Here is a 20,708-nt window from a genome sequence, read left to right as displayed (position 1 = left end):
CCCGATGATGAAGCATGCCATCAAGAGACCTTTGGGTGGGTGAGGGTTATTTAAAAAAACTATATTGCTTTCCCATGTTAGCAACCAAACGGTTCACTTGGGTTTAGACACTTTTTGGAAGGTTAGCACTTTATTTTGTAAATTCTGAGTGGACTCTTTCTGTTTTTTCAAGTCTATACCTCACCATCACATACCCACACCTTGTTGCCATGTCAATCACTCAATCAATCAATCAGGTTTCTTATAAAGCCCGACTCCTCACTCAGCCATGTATTTGGGAGATGCTGTGGTCAGTGATGGTCAGTGAACCATCTAGTTCCTCTGAGGGCTTTCATTAGTTAGTGCTGGTACAAAGCCTCAGATCAGAGCCAATGAACAGCCAGAGCCGTCCCTCCCACCTTGGCACATAGGAGGGCGTACATGGAAGAACACTGCTGGCATCACCACATAACATAATTCCAAATCACTTCCTTGCTCCAGGACTTTCCTCTGCCCTCCCAGTGCCCTTCTGCTCCCTTCACTCCACCTCCATCCGCCCAGGTGCCCCCTCCAAAGATGGCCCCAAGCTCTGCCGTGCCATCCGGCCACCTACCTGCTGAAGTCCTCCTCCCCTATCATGTGCCGGGGGACAGGGGAGTATCTGGAGGGCGTGACCTGGGGAGGCGGATACGGTGATTTGCTCTCGACGCTTCCAAGGTATCCTCCCAGGGTGGAGTTATGGCTTATGTGGTTGTCGGTCAAGGCAGGGAATGCCGCTGTAAGACGGAGAGAGCACAACTAATCAGTGATCAAGGATGGGGTATTAAACCTAAAAGGTACACCATGCAGTCAAGAGCCAGATGTAACAGAGCACCCGAAGAAGCGGGGACACAGAGGTAAGTCAAATCCGAAGACGACCAGGAGCAGACGTGGAGCGACCAGTCACAGAGACTCCATCAGCTGCTAGAAAGTACATCACAACCAGCCCTGTAGAACCCACAACATTCATGAACCCATGAATATTGCACCCATCGCCTCCCACTATTTACATGAGAAAACCACCCACCTTTCTCCCTAATATAACAATAACAGCCAATGGGAAAAGTAAAACAAAGTAACAAACAAAAAATGAAATACTGGAAACATATTGGAAAATACCATCACAATGTTAAGATGAGAATTGTAGATACTCAAAGAACTTGTCAGGCATACCCTCACACTTGCACTACCCTTCACACCCATGCCACCATGTGGCAACCCCTCCAGAGCACCAGCACTTGGCACGCCATGACGCCATACACAACAGGACGAGACTCAACAGCCGTTCAGAACCAGTCATCTGCAGACCAGAATCACAGACTGGCTCCTCCAAAAAACATTACTGTTGCCATCCGCAGCACCGCAGTCCCTTCTCCTTTTCTCACTCGAATCAGAAGAGACAGAAATTTTACTCAAATTCCAGATTTTGCCCCTTTCCACTATCAGTACCTTTCTGAAAAACCTCTATAGCCCTGACATGATTAGAGAACTTTGTCAACCCATTTTCTCACTCCATAGGGAGTTTGATTCTTACCCCTTCACCAATTTGAAAATGATGACTAGAAGGTTTTCCTCTCTTACTATTCACATACTTACTCATCTTCCCCTGATTCTGCTCTACACCTACTTCCCTGAAATCCACAGTCCTCTGTACACCTCCTCCATCTCTGATCCACCAAGGAACCAAGGTAGAACCAGCCCCCCCCTCCTCCAAGTAATTCGAACAGAGAAACTCCCATTACAGGATTGAATATGGTCCTATAATTCAAAACACTAGCATGAAGAGTCTTCCTTCATGGTAAAACACCCTTCAATGCTAACAGAATAGCCTCTCTGACTGCTCTATTATCTCTTTTGACTTGGCTGTTGGATTGGGGATGATAACTTGCAACTCTCTGTGTACAATTTCATATCTTGATAAGTAATCTGTCAATTCCTTAAACACAAATTGAGTATCAGTTCTTTCTTCAAACTTAAAAATATGTCCTTCATAAAAGCAATCACTGAACGTTGAGTAACTCTCTCCGCCATTCTGGCCTCAATCCACTTTGTTAAATAAACCACCAGAAATGAGAGCAAAAGCTTCTCTTCTTGAAAGCACACAAAAAGGGCTCAATATGTTGCTGCCAAGTTTCCTCCATGGACCATCGGCACATCCTACAGGAGAACACTTACTAACGCACAGATTAGCTAATTTATCGCTTTTGGCACGCTCAAGACACCCATGTACCGAAACATCACCCATCCTGGTGAACCCTGGCCACCATTAATATTCCCCTAGATGCATCTTTGTGGAAGACATACCCAAGTGCCCTGCCTGTCCCAACTCAAAACCCCTCCTTTTCACCCACAGGACGATGGGCCATTGCGCCTCATCAATTTGCCCTTGACAACTGCATTAAGATTATCTTTGACTTAACGCTTCTTTGGCCAACCCTTAAACACATATTCCAGCACAAAACACATAACCATATCCTCATTTATATTTCCATTTCACACCTGCTTGGGTAACACACATTCCCACCATAGGAGCCATGGTCTGGATTAGGGGTACCCGACACATAGAGTCTGCATGCACGCTAGCTGTGCCGGGCACATACTCCAGCATGAAGTGATGGGGCTGCACCCAGGCAGCCACATGCACCCAATGGCTAGTGATAGACCTTCCACCAGCCGGAGACGACATATTGACCTGAGGCTTGTGGTCTGTTCTGAGCAACCCACAAGAACACCTAAAATGCTCGGTGGCCCATGTGCATACCAGTTATCAATCAATCAATCAATCAGAACATTTGTAAAGTGCACCACTTACCCGTGAGGGTCTCAAGGCGCTGGAATAATTCTGCTCACATTCCTTCAGTCATTGAGGCATAGGATATTACCCGCTCACTCTCACTGTGCCTTGTACCAGGACCGCCCCTGAACCATCGCTGCGGGCATCAGCTGGTGCCCTGCACTCTGCCCAACTCAAAGTCCTTCAGAGAAGGATCCTCTGCCCGCTCACATGTCGCTGCCGTTGCGTCAACCCCCACACAGTGCGCTCTTTTATTCAATAAACATCAGCAAGGCTTGAATTTAGCGGGAAATTGTCAACACATTTTGCATAAAACTCTACTAGGGCTGAGGAACTAACGCTTCCAAGGTAGTAAAGACATGATTCTGTTTAGGTTTAATACCTTGCTGAGCAATCATTTGCCGTAAATATTCCAACTTCCCGCGCCTGAATTTAGATTTCACCAGCCTCAAAAGATAAGCCTCTTTTCCAGTCCACTCAAGACAGCAAACAAATCCTGGTAGGCTCGTGCACATCTCACCTAAACACAAAAAGGCCAGCATGGACAGCCTTGGTGCCAGTCAGCCCTTTCATAGTTTCTTTCATCGGGCTTTAAAAGACCTCGGCGGGCCAGACAATCTTTATATGGACGAGGTTCTCCACCCTCACTGGAGTCTACAAAGTCATAAACTTACTACTACCTTGTAGTTTGTAAAAGGCAAAACATAGTAAACTTACACAAAAGTGTCAGTTTACATTTCCAAATCAGCCCTATGTTTTGCTCCTTCTCTGGTGGGCACTGATTAATGGCCTCTCCTCAACCTAAAGCCTCGCAGACGCCGAGCAGAGCCCAACAGTTGACAACACAGTTCAATGACTTGGGAACAGCTTTTACCACAAACCCTTTACACGAAATTAAATGAGAACACATTTTTTTTTACATCGGAATTATTCTTACCACGCAAGTCTTTACAACACATATTTGTTTGTATTGGGGAATATGTGGCAAGTAATTTATATAATTCTAAGGTTAATTAAAATTACATGGGTGGGGGGTCTCGCTGCACAAAGCAAACCTGTAATCAACATAAATGCAATTTTTTAACACTTTGACCGTGGCACGTATTCCGCTGGGGTGCTGGCATGCTAATCAGTGGGCGGGGTTCGATGGCCGCTGGCCATCTTCCGCACACACCCACCGTCACGTGGGACGGCCAAGGGCCGTCCACAGCATTGAAGGGGTTAATATGTCAATTTTGTTTACAATAGCGTATTAAGATTTAGTGTATCATTTTTGATTGAACAGTAGGTGGCAGTGTTGGACTGTGACTGGATTTTTCTGTAACAGTAAGTGTGGTAAAAGCTTGTGTGGTGCTCGATTGCACGGTAAAGGAATTTCAGATGTGAGTTAAGGTAAGTGGTTGATAGTGGTATGCGTTTTAAAAACTGCGTTGTAAAAACATGCGTAGTAAAGGAACGCGTGGTAATGTCATACAACCCAATCACGTAGTCCTTCCCACCCAGCGTGGCAGGCCCGGGGTACTCACTGGTGGTGTACTCGGGCGGCGCGTAGATTTCATTGAGGTGCCCGGAGCTTGGCTTGGCCACCTTGAGGTACACCATGTCTGAGGTGTTCTTCAGAGCCGCCACCGCCTCCTCGTGTCGCACGTCCTGGAGGTTGGTGTTATTTACCTACTCGGAGAACAGGAGAGAGGAGTAGAAGTGAGGTACCAGGAGGGTGAAAGGATGGAGGAGGGAGCGAGAGAGTGAAGGAGTAGAAGTGAGGGGCGAGGAGTGAGAAAGGATGGAGGCAGGAGGGGGGAGGGAGAGGGAAGGAGGAGAAGTGAGGGGCGAGGAGTGAGAAAGGATGGAGGCAGGAGGGGGGAGGGAGAGTGAAGGAGTAGAAGTGAGGGGCGAGGAGTGAGAAAGGATGGAGGCAGGAGGGGGGAGGGAGAGGGAAGGAGGAGAAGTGAGGGGCGAGGAGTGAGAAAGGATGGAGGCAGGAGAAGGGAGAGAGAAAGAGTAGAAATAAGGTACCAGGAGAATGAAAGGATGGAGGCAGGAGGAGAGAAAAGGAAGGAGAATGAGGAGAAGTGAGGTACCAGGAGAGTGTAAGGATGGAGGAGGGAGAGAGAGATAGAAGTGAGGGGCGAAGAGAGTGAAAGGATGGCGGCAGTGGGGGGAGATGAAAGGAGAAGGAGAGTAAAAGTGAGGTACCAGGAGAATGAAAGGATAGAGGAGGCAGAGAGGGAAACAGAAGAAGTAGAAGTGAGGTACCAGGCGAGAGAAGAGGTGGAGGCAGAAGGAGGGAGAGGGGAAGAGTAGAAGTGAGGTACCAGGAGAGTGAAGTGATGGAGGCAGGAGGAGGGAGAAGGAAGGAGCAGGAGGAGAAGTGAGGTACCAGGAGAGTGAAAGGATGGAGGAGGCAGAGAGGGAAACAGAAGAAGTAGAAGTGAGGTACCAGGAGAGTGAAAGGATGGAGGAGGCAGAGAGGGAAACAGAAGAAGTAGAAGTGAGGTACCAGGAGAGTGAAAGGATGGAGGAGGCAGAGAGGGAAACAGAAGAAGTAGAAGTGAGGTACCAGGCGAGAGAAGAGGTGGAGGCAGAAGGAGGGAGAGGGGAAGAGTAGAAGTGAGGTACCAGGAGAGTGAAGTGATGGAGGCAGGAGGAGGGAGAAGGAAGGAGCAGGAGGAGAAGTGAGGTACCAGGAGAGTGAAAGGGTGGAGGAGGCAGAGAGAGAAACAGAAGAAGTAGAAGTGAGGTACCAGGAGAGTGAAAGGATGGAGGAGGCAGAGAGGGAAACAGAAGAAGTAGAAGTGAGGTACCAGGAGAGTGAAGTGATGGAGGCAGGAGGAGGGAGAAGGAAGGAGCAGGAGGAGAAGTGAGGGGCGAGGAGAGTGAAAGGATGGAGGAGGCAGAGAGGGAAACAGAAGAAGTAGAAGTGAGGTACCAGGAGAGTGAAAGGATGGAGGAGGCAGAGAGGGAAACAGAAGAAGTAGAAGTGAGGTACCAGGAGAGTGAAAGGATGGAGGAGGCAGAGAGGGAAACAGAAGAAGTAGAAGTGAGGTACCAGGAGAGTGAAGTGATGGAGGCAGGAGGAGGGAGAAGGAAGGAGCAGGAGGAGGGAGAGGGGAAGAGTAGAAGTGAGGTACCAGGAGAGTGAAAGGATGGAGGAGGCAGAGAGGGAAACAGAAGAAGTAGAAGTGAGGTACCAGGAGAGTGAAGTGATGGAGGCAGGAGGAGGGAGAAGGAAGGAGCAGGAGGAGAAGTGAGGTACCAGGAGAGTGAAAGGGTGGAGGAGGCAGAGAGGGAAACAGAAGAAGTAGAAGTGAGGTACCAGGAGAGTGAAAGGATGGAGGAGGCAGAGAGGGAAACAGAAGAAGTAGAAGTGAGGTACCAGGAGAGTGAAGTGATGGAGGCAGGAGGAGGGAGAAGGAAGGAGCAGGAGGAGAAGTGAGGTACCAGGAGAGTGAAAGGATGGAGGAGGCAGAGAGGGAAACAGAAGAAGTAGAAGTGAGGTACCAGGAGAGTGAAGTGATGGAGGCAGGAGGAGGGAGAAGGAAGGAGCAGGAGGAGGGAGAGGGGAAGAGTAGAAGTGAGGTACCAGGAGAGTGAAAGGATAGAGGAGGCAGAGAGGGAAACAGAAGAAGTAGAAGTGAGGTACCAGGAGAGTGAAGTGATGGAGGCAGGAGGAGGGAGAAGGAAAGAGCAGGAGGAGAAGTGAGGTACCAGGAGAGTGAAAGGATGGAGGCGGTAGTGGGAAGGAGTAGAAGTAAGAGTGACGAGCGAACGGATACAAAGGACGGAGCAGGAGGAGGCAGAAAGATTGAGGGAGATGGAGAAAGAGAAGCGATTAGAGCGATCAGAGGGATATGAGAGAAGAGCGCAGGCAGAGGGTGAAGGTGGTAAAGAGAACAAGGAAAAGAAGAAACAATTGTAAAGAAACTCATTAGAGACAATTCTGTGTGTGTGTATGTATGTACATACATGTATGTTTATTTAACAATCTGAGACATTGCTACTAGAAGGAAGCAGATTATCAACATCCTATATACTGAGTGTCTTAGTTTGTTAAATGAGGCCCGAGGAGAGGGAGCAGGAGGTACAGTGAGGTGGACCCAACTGGGTGATGAAAGCCTGAGGATGGAAGGGTGGGCACCTGAGGGTCAAAGAAAGGGGTGTGATAAAGTATCAATGCTACAGTTTGAAGGGCTGTTCTACCCTCTATGACCCACTGCCCGTCTAGAGCCACAAGCAGCCACCTCGCAACCCACGCAGGTCCTCGCCCCGGTGCCACCCGAGGGCCCATTGTATGTGGCGAGAGCCACTCACATTTCACAAGCCACAATGGGCAAGGATCTATGCCACCTGGGTTTCTTGTGGAGAACTCTGGGCTACTGTGATGTGGCAATGTCTGTGCAGGGAAGTCGTCTTCATGCCACGTGAAAATGTACATAGTCCCTTTGAGCTGCTCACAATCTGAGCCGTCAATCATAGAACCAGGATAAAAAATCCCCCTGTGGCAAAGACAGGAAGTGAGGAAACAACTCTTCCCCAGGGCAGCTTTACCACCAGAGGAGCCCAACTCACTCTGAATAAGCGCCTCCATGGGTTAAATCTCTGCAGTGCCTCACCCTTCCCTCACTGTCCATCCTCTGCTGTGCCAGCCTGGCATAGGGCAGCTGCTGCCCTCCACTGCTAGGTTCACAATGCACAAACAACTGGCACAACTGTGTACTCCTCACTGCCTCGTCGAGGAGGTGAGGAGTACACAGCTAGGTGCATACGCGGAAGATGCACCTTGGGATACATGTGACTACAGGGGTCTTCCTCCCTCACCCTCCTATGGGGCAATTTGGTCCCCTATCTAGGGCTTGAATGCATTGGCCGCACAACAGTGGAATGTGATATAGATCACCCCACACAGTGGAACCCTCTTACCAAAGCCTGGTAAGAGTGGAGCCTGCTGCTTTCTCTCTAGGTCCTGATGAATGCCATGGACCCTACTGGGCCCCCTGGCAGAAACATGTCGACTGCACTGACCACGGTGGGGTGACAATAAAATCCCCAATACACCGATTACTTATTTTAATTACCATATAGATGCCAGTTATATTAAAGTTGATATGACATCTATAATGGCCTTTTAATTCCACTATTTTCCTTTAAGGGCCCCCACCTGGTCATCCCTGTCGTCAGGTGTATGCCCGCCCTCTATCAAACCAAGGTTTTAGAGGGCGAGGACTGGTCAATGATGAAGCATGACACCAGGTGGTGTGTGAGACCAGTCCTTCACTTTTTGTGAGATGCCTGCACTCACAAACTAATACCCCACGCAATTTTACCTGACTCAGGGTTTAGCACTGACAATACTCATGTGCCCACAAGCCGAGCTGTCAATCATAGAATCAAGTGGAAAAATCACCATGTGCGGAAAACAGCAAGTGAGGTACAACTCTTCCCCAGGGCAGCTTTACCACCAGAGGAGCCCAATTCACTCTGAATAAGCGCCTCCATGGGTTAAATCTCTGCAATGCCTCACCCTTCCCTCACTGTCCATCCTCTGCTGTGCCAGCCTGGTACAGGGCAGCTGCTGCCCTCCGCTGCTTGGTTCACAATGCACCAACAACAGGGGGCACAGAGGGAACTGGCATTTATTACTTAAAAGAAATATAAAAAGCGTTTGGAATAAAATATATTGAAGAACGAGTGAAAAAGAACTCCAGCACCATTTTAAAGTAACTGTTGCCTTACTGACCAGAGCCTTCAACACCAGTGGGAGGCAAACAAGTCTTAACCTCCCCTAGCTTTACCCAAGGGTGAGCAGGTAAAATTTTTAATGTCAATCCAATGCTAGCAGCATGCGCTCTTTGCCTCGTTAAAGTGCTGCAGAGTAGAGTGCAGTGTGTTAGAGTGGTGCAGAGTAGAGTGCAGTGTGTTAGAGTGATGCAGAGTAGAGTGCAGTGTGTTAGAGTGGTGCAGAGTAGAGTGCAGTGTGTTAGAGTGGTGCAGAATAGAGTACCATAGAGTGCAGAGGAAAGTGTCGTAGAGTGCAGTAGTGCAGAGTAGAGTGGCTTAGAGTTAAGTGGCAGAGAGGAACAAGTTACTTACCTTCGGTAACACTTTTTCTGGTAGATACAGTATCTGCCTGTGGATTCCTCACATTGTGAATATCCCCTTGCGTCAACAACATTCGGAAATTCTTTTCGTAGCTTCGCACCGACGTGGACTTGGACGTCATAGAGGCACGGCATCGCTCGCGACTCCGCTGACGTCACCGACGCCCATAATAGGCCCACGCTGGCGTGATGACATCAGTTCTGCCTTTTTTTACGTGCCTTCGAGGCACACGGACAGACCAATGACAGTAGAAATATACATAGCATACACAGTACACGATAGTCAAAGTAACACACACAGTGTGAAGTCAATGCAAGAAAACATTTGAATTAACACATTTTCTTTGACCATAAAACAAATACAATACAGTTATTCTGGTATAGAAGAGTGGACAACGGGGAGGCGGGTAGGTCAGTGAGGAATCCACAGGCAGATACTGTATCTACCAGAAAAAGCGTTACCGAAGGTAAGTAACTTGTTCTTCTGATAGATACATCTGCCGTGTCGATTCCTCACCTTGTGAATAGAGTCCCACAGCAGTCCCCACTCCCGGAGGAGGGTGTCCACTCTCCTATACCAGAAAATCCTGGAGGACAGAGCGCGCAAAGTGGCCATCCCTCCTCACTTCGGAATCCAAGCAGTAATGCTTCGCGAAAGTGTGAAGGGAAGACCAAGTTGCCGCCCTACAAATATCCTCTACAGGAACACCTCTAGCCAATGCTGAGGTTGAAGATTTAGCTCTTGTAGAATGAGCCCTTATACCCTCTGGAGGTTCCTTACCGGCCAAAGAGTAGCAGATCTTTATACAAAGGAAGATCCATCTTGACAAAGTTCTTTTATGGACCGCTCTTCCTCTTTTGCAGCCAGCAAACCCAATGAAGAGCTGGTCATCCAATCGGCAGTCTTTAGATCTGTCCAGGTAAAAGGACACCGCCCTTTTGGAGTCCAGACGGTGTAATCTCTCCTCCTCCTTAGAAGGGTGTGGAGGAGGATAAAAGGTAGGGAGGGTAATGGATTGACCAAGGTGGAAAGGAGTCACCACCTTTGGGAGAAAAGCAGCCGTGGTCCTTAGAACCATTCGATCAGCATGAATGGTCAAGAAAGGGGGCTTGGAACTAAGAGCTTGAAGCTCACTTACCCGCCTTGCCGAGGTTATTGCAAAGAGGAAGACTGTCTTAAGAGTTAAAAGCCTCATAGGACATTTGCGAAGAGGCTCAAAGGGATCACCCATTAAAAAGGTCAAAACAAGATTTAAGTCCCACTGAGGCACAATAAAAGGAGTAGGAGGGAACTTATTAGAGAGGCCCTTCAAAAACCTTAAAACTACAGGAGATTTAAAAAGAGATGGCTGGTCAGGCAAGCAGAGAAATGCCGACAGCGCTGAAAGATAACCCTTAACTGTGGCAACAGCAAGCCCTTGCTGCGCCAGAGAGAGGACAAATTGGAGAACATCAGACAAATGGGCTCTCAAAGGGTCTATAGATTTCTCCCCACACCAAGTGACATATTTTGACCATCTATATGAATAGACGGACTTAGTGGAGTCACGCATGGCTGACAAGATGACATCCACCACGTCAGGCGGGAGAGAGAAAAGGCATTCAGGTTGCCCCGTTCAATCTCCAGGCATGAAGGTGTAATGTCTGGAGGTGGGGGTGTAGAACCTGCCCCTCCATCTGAGAGAGGAGATCTGCCCTTAGAGGGAGGCGGAGTGGCAGGTGAGAGGAGAGGTGGAGAAGATCTGTATACCACACCCTTCTTGGCCAACCCGGGGCGATCAATATAACTTGGGCTCGGTCCTGGCGAATCTTCCTCAGAACCCGAGGAATCAAGGGTATGGGAGGAAACGCGTAAAGGAGTTGATTTCCCCAACTCAACTGAAACGCGTCCCCCAAGGCTCCTTGCATCAGATACTGGAGACTGCAGAACGACGGGCAGTGAGCATTCTCGCGAGTGGCGTACAGGTCCACCCGAGGAGTTCCCCACATCCGAAAGATGTCGAGAACAACCTCTGGATGGAGCCTCCACTCGTGGTCGGCCGAGAACTGACGACTCAGACTGTCTGCTCGCACGTTCAGAACCCCGGCCAGATGATTTGCCATCAGACAAATCTGATGGTCCTGAACCCAGGACCAGTGCCGCAGAGCCTCTCTGCAGAGACACTGCGACCCTACTCCTCCCTGCTTGTTGATGTACCACATCGCGGTCGTGTTGTCCGTCAGGACTTGCACCGACCGACCGCGAAGGGAAGGGAGGAAGGCCTTGAGCACCAAACGTATCGCCCGCAATTCTAGAAGGTTGATGTGAAACAACCTTTCCTCTGGAGACCAAAGACCCTTGACCTCCAGATCCCCCAGATGAGCACCCCACCCTAGAGTGGATGCATCCGTTATCACCGTGGCCACCAGAGGAGACAGATGGAAAGGCTTCCCTTGTGACAGATTGCCTTCCACGCCCCACCAAGATACATCCGCTGCAGCTTCTCTGGAGATCCTCACTGACTCCCTGAGATCCCCCTGGTGTTGAAACCACTGCCTGTGGAGGCACCACTGGAGCGCCCTCATATGCCAGCGTGCATGGTTGACCAACAGAATGCAAGAAGCCATCAGACCGAGCAGACGAAGGACCTTCAGGACTGGAACTACCGCTCCACTGTGAAACAAATGAACCATTTCCTGTATGTCGCAAATACTTTGAGGAGGAGGGAATGCACGACACACAGTAGTGTCCAGTACCGCACCTATGAATAGGTTGCGCTGGGAGGGCACCAGGTGAGACTTGGGTACATTTATCGAAAAACCCAGATGGTACAACAACTGAGTTGTCTCCTGCAGATGCTGGAGCACTTTCTCTGACGACTCTGCTTTGATCAGCCAGTTGTCCAAATAGGGGAATACCGGAATTCCCGACTTTCTGAGATGTGCAGCCACCACCGCCATCACCTTGGTGATGACTCGAGGCGCAGTAGTAATTCCAAAAGGAAGGACCGCAAACTGATAGTGCTGCGATCCCACCGTAAAACAGAGATACTTCCTGTGCAACTTCAGGATTGGGATGTGGAAATACGCATCCTGCAAGTCGAGCGACACCATCCAGTCTTCTTCCAGCAGCGCTTGAAGAACCTGCGCATGGGTGAGCATCTTGAATTTCTCTTCTTTCAGATAGAGATTCAAGATCCTGAGATCCAGGATTGGACGAAGTCTGCCATCCTTCTTGGGGATCAGGAAATACCGGGAGTAGCATCCCTGACCCCTTTCCTGCTCTGGGACCACCTCTATCGCACCCTTTCTTAATAAAGTCTGTACTTCCTCCTGTAGAAGCAACAGATGTTCCTCCGTGCAATATTCTTGGCAAGGAGGGTAATTGGGAGGAAATTCCCTAAAGGGAAGGGCATACCCATTTTCTACGAGAACCCAAAGATCTGATATAACTGATTCCCAATCCCGTAGAAAGTAGGTAAGCCGACCACCCACCGGACCCACATGATCCTGAATGGCGGATCTAGGGCTGCTTTTCTGAGGCTGGGGGGTTGGAGGAGGTGGAGGAGGAAGAGGTTTGACGCCCTCGAAGACGACCCCTTTGCTTCCCCCTGTATGACCTGTACAAGGTGTTCGGCTGCTGCTGCTGTTGTTGCTGCTGCTGACCTTGTCTAAAGTTCCGAAAGGAAGAGCAACCAAATCCTCTGAACTTCCTGGTCGATGCACCTCTAATTTGGAGACCCAAAGACCTGGCAGTAGCTCTGCTGTCTTTAAACCTCTCGAGGGCTGTATCCGCCTTCTTGCCAAAAAGTCCTTCTCCATCAAAAGGCAGATCCAAAAGCGCCGCCTGAACATCAGCAGAAAAATCCGAGGACTTTAGCCAAGCCGATCTTCGCGTAGCAACTGCAGTACCCATAATCCGAGCCACAGAATCGGCCGTGTCAAGACCGCTCTGAATTAGTTGGTGAGCCGCTGCTTGGGTGTCAGACAACACCTCCTCAAAATCACTCCTGTTCTCCTCAGGGATCTTAGGAGCCAAAGCACGCATTGAGTCCATGAGTGCGTGCACATACCTCCCCATGAGACAAGTGGCATTTGTAGACTTCAAGGCCATACTTGCAGATGAGAAAGTTTTCTTGGCCACCTGATCTTGCTTTTTAGCCTCCTTGACTCCAGGAACTTGGGGAAATGCACTTAATGACTTCTTAGAGCATGCAGCCTGAATCACCAGGCTCTTCGGAGAAGGGTGAGATGTGAAGAAAGCAGGGTCTTCTGGAGCAACCCTATACCTTCTAGCCACACTCTTGGATACAGCAGGAGCAGAGAGTGGCTTCTTCCACACCTCCATAATGGGCTTGGTTAATGCCTCATTAAATGGAAGTAAAGGCTCCACAGCCGAACTCGGTGAGTGAAGTACTTCTGTAAGAAGGTTAGACTTAATTTCAACCGTTGGTAATGTTAAATTTAAAAGTCCCGCAGCCTTTCTCATCACCACATGATATGGCTGGACACCCTTTGAAGGCGCATCATGCCCTGAGGGCAATTCCCACTCCGGGGAAAAATCCAGGCCACTGGCATCAGCCAGCTCTTCAAAACAATCTTCACCCAGCTCACCTTCCTCTAAGTCAGGGCGTGAGTCAGCATAACTTTGTTCCTCCAAGAGGCGTTGTGCTTCTCTCCTGGACCTCTCTTTCACACGCCTCGGCATCGGATCCACAAACGACTCCGACGGAGTCGGAACCGACTTTGATGGCCCAGATGTAAGCTCCTGATGTCTACTTGGAGCAGGCGACGCCGGCATCGGAGGCGTCGACTTCGGCCGAGCCGGTGACGACCTCGGCAGAGCCGGGAACTACCACAGCCACGCTGGGGCTGGCATAAACGGCATGAACGGAGCCGGGGCATAAGAATGCGGAACACCCAAATTAAATGCCAGAGGACCCATGGGACCCGAAGGTGCACCAGAGGGGTACCACGCCCTTGAAAACACGCCATACATAGCGCTCAAGAACGCTGAAGGGTCTTGGCCCGGCGCTGGAAATCGAGGTGGGATCGAATCCAGCTCAACCATATGCGCAGATTCATCTTCTTCCACAGGGACTACCTCTTCCTCCTCTCGAGCCGGAGACGGCGCCGGAGATGGATTGGACTCAGGAGTCGAGAGGGTACTTGCGACCTCGAAGGCGAAGCCTCACCTTCCTGAACCGGAGACTCCTGCGGCGGGACCACCTTCGAACGAACTCTCCTGGGCGACCTCGACTTCTCACCCGAGTGACGTCGAGACTCATGCCTCCTCTTCCTGTGCTTCTTCCTCGATCTTGAAGCATGGCCCGAAGAGGACTTCGAGGCCGAACCCTCTCGAGATCGGGACCTTGACTTCGACCTCGACTTCGACTTCATCTTCCTCGAGCGGGATCTTAAAGTCTTCTTACCCTTGTCGGCCTTAAACCTTGCCACAAGCAGTTTGGTTTCCCTCTCCTGCAGGGCCTTCGGATTCATTTTACAACATGATGTACATCCATCCACGTCGTGATCGGAGCTTAAGCACCAAATACAATCCTCGTGCGGATCCGTGATGGACATAATTTTCCCGCACTCCCTGCAGGGCTTGAAACCGGTCTCCTTCGACATTGTCACGAAACAAAGAAGCAGGAAACACAGAAAAATGAAACAAAGTCACCAGTATAGCTACTGAGATTCCCGAAACCGCTAGCGTCGACGACGCGGAAAAAAGGGAACTGATGTCATCACGCCGGCGTGGGCCTATTATGCACGTCGGTGACGTCAGCGGAGTCGCGAGCGATGCCGTGCCTCTATGTGGAAGAGGTGTGGCGCCGCGGCCAGGGCGACTGACTCCGGCTTCTGGGGATCACGGTTCGATCCCCGGCACCGGCGGCAGATTAGCCCAGCACCATGTGACTCTGGGCAATAGCTTGCTTAATCTTCCCGACGGCCCCCAGCGCCTAGAGACCCTTACGGGTGATTGTGCGCTTTACAAATGTGGATTATTATTATTATTATTATTATTATATTATGACGTCCAAGTCCACGTCGGCGCGAAGCTACAAAAAGAATTTCCGAATGTTGCTGACGCAAGGGGATATTCACAAGGTGAGGAATCCACACGGCAGATGTATCTATCAGAATGTAGTGTTGCAGAGTAGAGTGTCATGGGAAAACTTATAAAAGCTGTTCCTCTAACGACGGGCCACATTTACAGCAAATGATGCAGTGCGGCGATGCAAGCCATTTTGATAGCATGACTTTGGTGAAATTTAAAACACTGCACCCAACATGTCTGTAACTTGTAGTGCAGGCCAGCACCCACAAACAAAAAGGCGCTCTTAAACACACACTATCATCTGGGGCACCCCTATACTGCTATACATCCTCAGGGTACGTCACTGCCTACTCACACACATTCACCATCTCGCACCCTGCGACACCATGGGCTAATCCGAGCCCACCATGCCTGTGCGCCTCCCACCGCTGTTCCCAATAGTAGGGTCAGACCTCGCACACCCTGCGTTCTCTGTTTCCTCTGTGTCCACTGTACCTTCTGTACAACAAGGATAGGTCGGGTGTAGGTATGGCTCTACTCACAGCGAGCAGCCGGTCTCCGATCTGCAACCGCCCATCTTTCTGCGCGGCTCCGCCCTCGATGATCTTGGTGATGTAGATGCTGTTGTCACCTGGGATGTGTTGGTTCCCAATGCCACCTGCAATACTGAAGCCAAGACCTGCAAAACACCAAAGCACGTACCACAACGGTGAAATCCACCATATGGCTACCCGTAGAGCCTCCGGTAGGACAACCGCAGTAGTAAGGCTCTCCACTATCACATGGGTTCATATCACATCCAGTCTGCTTGCGTTGCCGGTTCACATCCCGTGGTATGACTGCGTGTGACTGGGTCACCAAAGCCCTGGCTGTCCTCTAGTGGCACTGGCCAGTCTGGGACAGTGAGGCAGCTGCTAAGCTTTCTCTGTGGGTTTGCCTTCATGTAGCCAGTGCCAGGATACTCCCCCAAGTCATAGCGTGCTCTACAAATCTACATAACATAACATAACATAACATTTAGACCCAATATGCTGAAGGTTTGTTACCTGGAAAGGCACACATGTCTATTTCTTCAAGGATCCCCCAGGACCAGGCCTCGTCTTCAAGGACCATACCTCCCATTCAAGGACCGTACCTCACATTCAAGGACTGTACCTCCCATTCAAGGAGCGTACCTCCCACTCAAGGACCGTACTTCCTATTCAAGTACCATACATCTCATTCAAGGACCATACCTCCCATTCAAGGACTGTACCTCACATTCAAGGACCGTACCACCCATTCAAAGACCGTGCCTCACATTTAAGGACCGTACTTCGTATTCAAGGACCATACATCCCATTCAAGGACCATACCTCCCATTCAAGGACCGTGCCTCACATTTAAGGACCGTACTTCCTATTCAAGGACCATACATCCCATTCAAGGACCGGGCCTCACATTCAAGGACCGTACTTCCTATTCAAGGACCATACATCCCATTCAAGGACCATACCTCACATTCAAGGACCGTACCTCACATTCAAGGACTGTACCTCCCATTCAAGGAGCGTACCTCCCACTCAAGGACCGTACTTCCTATTCAAGTACCATACATCTCATTCAAGGACCATACCTCCCATTCAAGGACTGTACCTCACATTCAAGGACCGTACCACCCATTCAAAGACCGTGCCTCACATTTAAGGACCGTACTTCGTATTCAAGGACCATACATCCCATTCAAGGACCATACCTCCCATTCAAGGACCGTGCCTCACATTTAAGGACCGTACTTCGTATTCAAGGACCATACATCCCATTCAAGGACCATACCTCCCATTCAAGGACCGTGCCTCACATTTAAGGACCGTACTTCCTATTCAAGGACCATACATCCCATTCAAGGACCGTGCCTCACATTCAAGGACCGTACTTCCTATTCAAGGACCATACATCCCATTCAAGGACCATACCTCACATTTGAGGACTGTGCCTCACATTCAAGGACCGTGCCTCACATTCAAGGACCGTACTTCCTATTCAAGGACCATACATCCCATTCAAGGACCATACCTCCCATTCAAGGACCGTGCCTCACATTCAAGGACCGTGCCTCACATTCAAGGACTGTACTTCACATTTAAAGACCATGCCTCACATTCAAGGACTGTACTTCACATTTAAGGACCGTGCTTCACATTCAAGGACTGTACCTCCCATTCAAGGACCGTGCCTCACATTCAAGGACTGTACTTCACATTTAAGGACTGTGCCTCACATTTAAGGACTGTACCTCACATTCAAGGACCGTGCCTCAAATTCAAGGACTGTACTTCACATTCAAGGACCGTGCCTCACATTCAAGGACTGTACTTCACATTTAAGGACTGTGCCTCACATTTAAGGACTGTACCTCACATTCAAGGACCGTGCCTCACATTCAAGGACTGTACTTCACATTTAAGGACTGTGCCTCACATTTAAGGACTGTACCTCACATTCAAGGATCGTGCCTCACATTTAAGGACCGTACTTCCTATTCAAGGACCATACATCCCATTCAAGGACCGTGCCTCACATTCAAGGACCGTACTTCCTATTCAAGGACCATACATCCCATTCAAGGACCATACCTCACATTTAAGGACTGTGCCTCACATTCAAGGACCGTGCCTCACACTCAAGGACCGTACCTCCCATTCAAGGACCGTGCCTCACATTCAAGGACAGTGCCTCACATTCAAGGACTGTACTTCACATTTAAGGACCGTGCCTCACATTCAAGGACTGTACTTCACATTTAAGGACCGTGCCTCACATTCAAGGACTGTACTTCACATTTAAGGACCGTGCCTCACATTCAAGGACTGTACCTCACATTTAAGGACCGTGCTTCACATTCAAGGACCGTACTTCCCATTCAAGGACCATACATCCCATTCAAGGACCATACCTCACATTTAAGGACTGTGCCTCACATTTAAGGACTGTACCTCACATTCAAGGATCGTGCCTCACATTTAAGGACCGTTCTTCCTATTCAAGGACCATACATCCCATTCAAGGACCATACCTCCCATTCAAGGACCGTGCCTCACATTCAAGGACCGTACTTCCTATTCAAGGACCATACATCCCATTCAAGGACCATACCTCACATTTAAGGACTGTGCCTCACATTCAAGGACCGTGCCTCACATTCAAGGACCGTACCTCCCATTCAAGGACCGTGCCTCACATTCAAGGACCGTGCCTCACATTCAAGGACCGTGCCTCACATTCAAGGACCGTGCCTCACATTCAAGGACTGTACTTCACATTTAAGGACCGTGCCTCACATTCAAGGACTGTACTTCACATTTAAGGACCGTGCCTCACATTCAAGGACTGTACTTCACATTTAAGGACCGTGCCTCACATTCAAGGACTGTACCTCCCATTCAAGGACCGTGCCTCACATTCAAGGACTGTACTTCACATTTAAGGACTGTGCCTCACATTTAAGGACTGTACCTCACATTCAAGGACCGTGCCTCACATTCAAGGACTGTACTTCACATTTAAGGACCGTGCCTCACATTCAAGGACTGTACTTCACATTTAAGGACTGTGCCTCACATTTAAGGACTGTACTTCACATTTAAGGACCGTGCCTCACATTCAAGGACTGTACTTCACATTTAAGGACCGTGCCTCACATTCAAGGACTGTACCTCACATTTAAGGACTGTGCCTCACATTCAAGGACCGTGCCTCACATTCAAGGACCGTACCTCCCATTCAAGGACCGTGCCTCACATTCAAGGACCGTGCCTCACATTCAAGGACTGTACTTCACATTTAAGGACCGTGCCTCACATTCAAGGACTGTACTTCACATTTAAGGACCGTGCCTCACATTCAAGGACTGTACTTCACATTTAAGGACCGTGCCTCACATTCAAGGACTGTACCTCCCATTCAAGGACCGTGCCTCACATTCAAGGACTGTACTTCACATTTAAGGACTGTGCCTCACATTTAAGGACTGTACCTCACATTCAAGGACCGTGCCTCACATTCAAGGACTGTACTTCACATTTAAGGACCGTGCCTCACATTCAAGGACTGTACTTCACATTTAAGGACTGTGCCTCACATTTAAGGACTGTACTTCACATTTAAGGACCGTGCCTCACATTCAAGGACTGTACTTCACATTTAAGGACCGTGCCTCACATTCAAGGACTGTACTTCACATTTAAGGACCGTGCCTCACATTCAAGGGCTGTACCTCACATTCAAGGACCGTGCCTCACATTCAAGGACTGTACTTCACATTTAAGGACCGTGCCTCACATTCAAGGACTGTACTTCACATTCAAGGACCGTGCCTCACATTCAAGGACTGTACTTCACATTCAAGGACCGTGCCTCACATTCAAGGACTGTACTTCACATTTAAGGACCGTGCCTCACATTCAAGGACTGTACTTCACATTCAAGGACCGTGCCTCACATTTAAGGACTGTACTTCACATTTAAGGACCGTGCCTCACATTCAAGGACTGTACTTCACATTTAAGGACCGTGCTTCACATTCAAGGACTGTACCTCCCATTCAAGGACCGTCCTTCACATTCAAGGACTGTACTTCACATTCAAGGACAGTGCCTCACATTCAAGGACTGTACTTCACATTCAAGGACCGTGCCTCACATTCAAGGACTGTACTTCACATTTAAGGACTGTGCCTCACATTTAAGGACTGTACCTCCCATTCAAGGACCGTGCCTCACATTCAAGGACTGTACTTCACATTTAAGGACTGTGCCTCACATTTAAGGACTGTACCTCACATTCAAGGACCGTACCTCCCATTCAAGGACTGTGCCTCACATTCAAGGACTGTACTTCACATTCAAGGACCGTACCTCACATTCAAGGACCGTGCCTCACATTCAAGGATCGTACCTCACATTTAAGGACCATACCTCACATTTAAGGACCGTGCCTCACATTCAAGGATCGTACCTCACATTCAAGGACCATACCTCACATTTAAGGACCATACCTCACATTCAAGGACCGTGCCTCACATTCAAGGACTGTGCCTCACATTCAAGGACCGTGCCTCACATTCAAGGACTGTGCTTCACATTCAAGGACCGTACCTCATATTCAAGGACTGTGCCTCACATTCAAGGACCGTGCCTCACATTCAAGGACCATACCTCACATTTAAGGACTGTGCTTCACATTCAAGGACCGTACCTCCCATTCAAGGACTGTACTTCACATTTAAGGACCATACCACCCATTCAAGGGCCATGCCTCACATTCAAGGACCGTACCTCTCATCCAAGGGCCGTACCTCACATCCAAGGGCTGTGCCTCAAATCCAAGGAGCCTCACCTTTGGGACCCTTCATTAAGTTGACCTCCACTATCGTCTCCGGGGGAGGCTGCCGCCGTCGCACCAGTAGCCTCACCACTGGCCCCGCCTCCTTCAGCGCCTCCACCGCCTTGCTGTGGACCACCTCGGAGACGTCCACCTCGTTTACACGTAGGACACAGTCATTCACCCTGGGAACAGACCGAAGGGTCAAAGGTCAAGGAAAGGCTCCGATATTCTTTAGCAAAGAGAAACAGTAGGGTGAAGCATGTGGCATATAATACGCAAGGGCCAGTGTACACCCTCAGCATTCCCGCCACTGGGAGCGGTCCCTCAATACGAGATAAGTGGCATCAGACCACTCACGTGTTGGCATTTATAGTTTTAGGAAATGATCGGTGCC

General features: G+C 49.5%; 1 protein-coding gene across 4 annotated transcripts in view; it reads right to left on the bottom strand.

The window, feature by feature from the left end:
• The window catches only part of DLG3 (discs large MAGUK scaffold protein 3), a 1,928,515-nt gene that overhangs the window by 651,395 nt on the left and 1,256,412 nt on the right, over positions 1–20,708 (bottom strand). For all 4 annotated transcript variants that reach the window (XM_078640191.1, XM_078640192.1, XM_078640194.1 and 1 more), the window contains 4 exons: positions 20,327–20,496; positions 15,493–15,629; positions 4,339–4,483; positions 593–755 (listed from right to left, as the gene is read on the bottom strand). In XM_078640191.1, the coding sequence (XP_078496317.1) occupies positions 593–755; positions 4,339–4,483; positions 15,493–15,629; positions 20,327–20,496 (615 nt within the window). The remainder of the gene's footprint in view (positions 1–592; positions 756–4,338; positions 4,484–15,492; positions 15,630–20,326; positions 20,497–20,708) is intronic.

Source organism: Lissotriton helveticus, chromosome 4_2 (genome assembly GCF_964261635.1).
Source record: "Lissotriton helveticus chromosome 4_2, aLisHel1.1, whole genome shotgun sequence".
NCBI lineage: Eukaryota > Metazoa > Chordata > Amphibia > Caudata > Salamandridae > Lissotriton > Lissotriton helveticus.
Note: the sequence above shows the minus strand (reverse complement) of the source record. Positions and strands in the feature narration are given on the sequence as shown.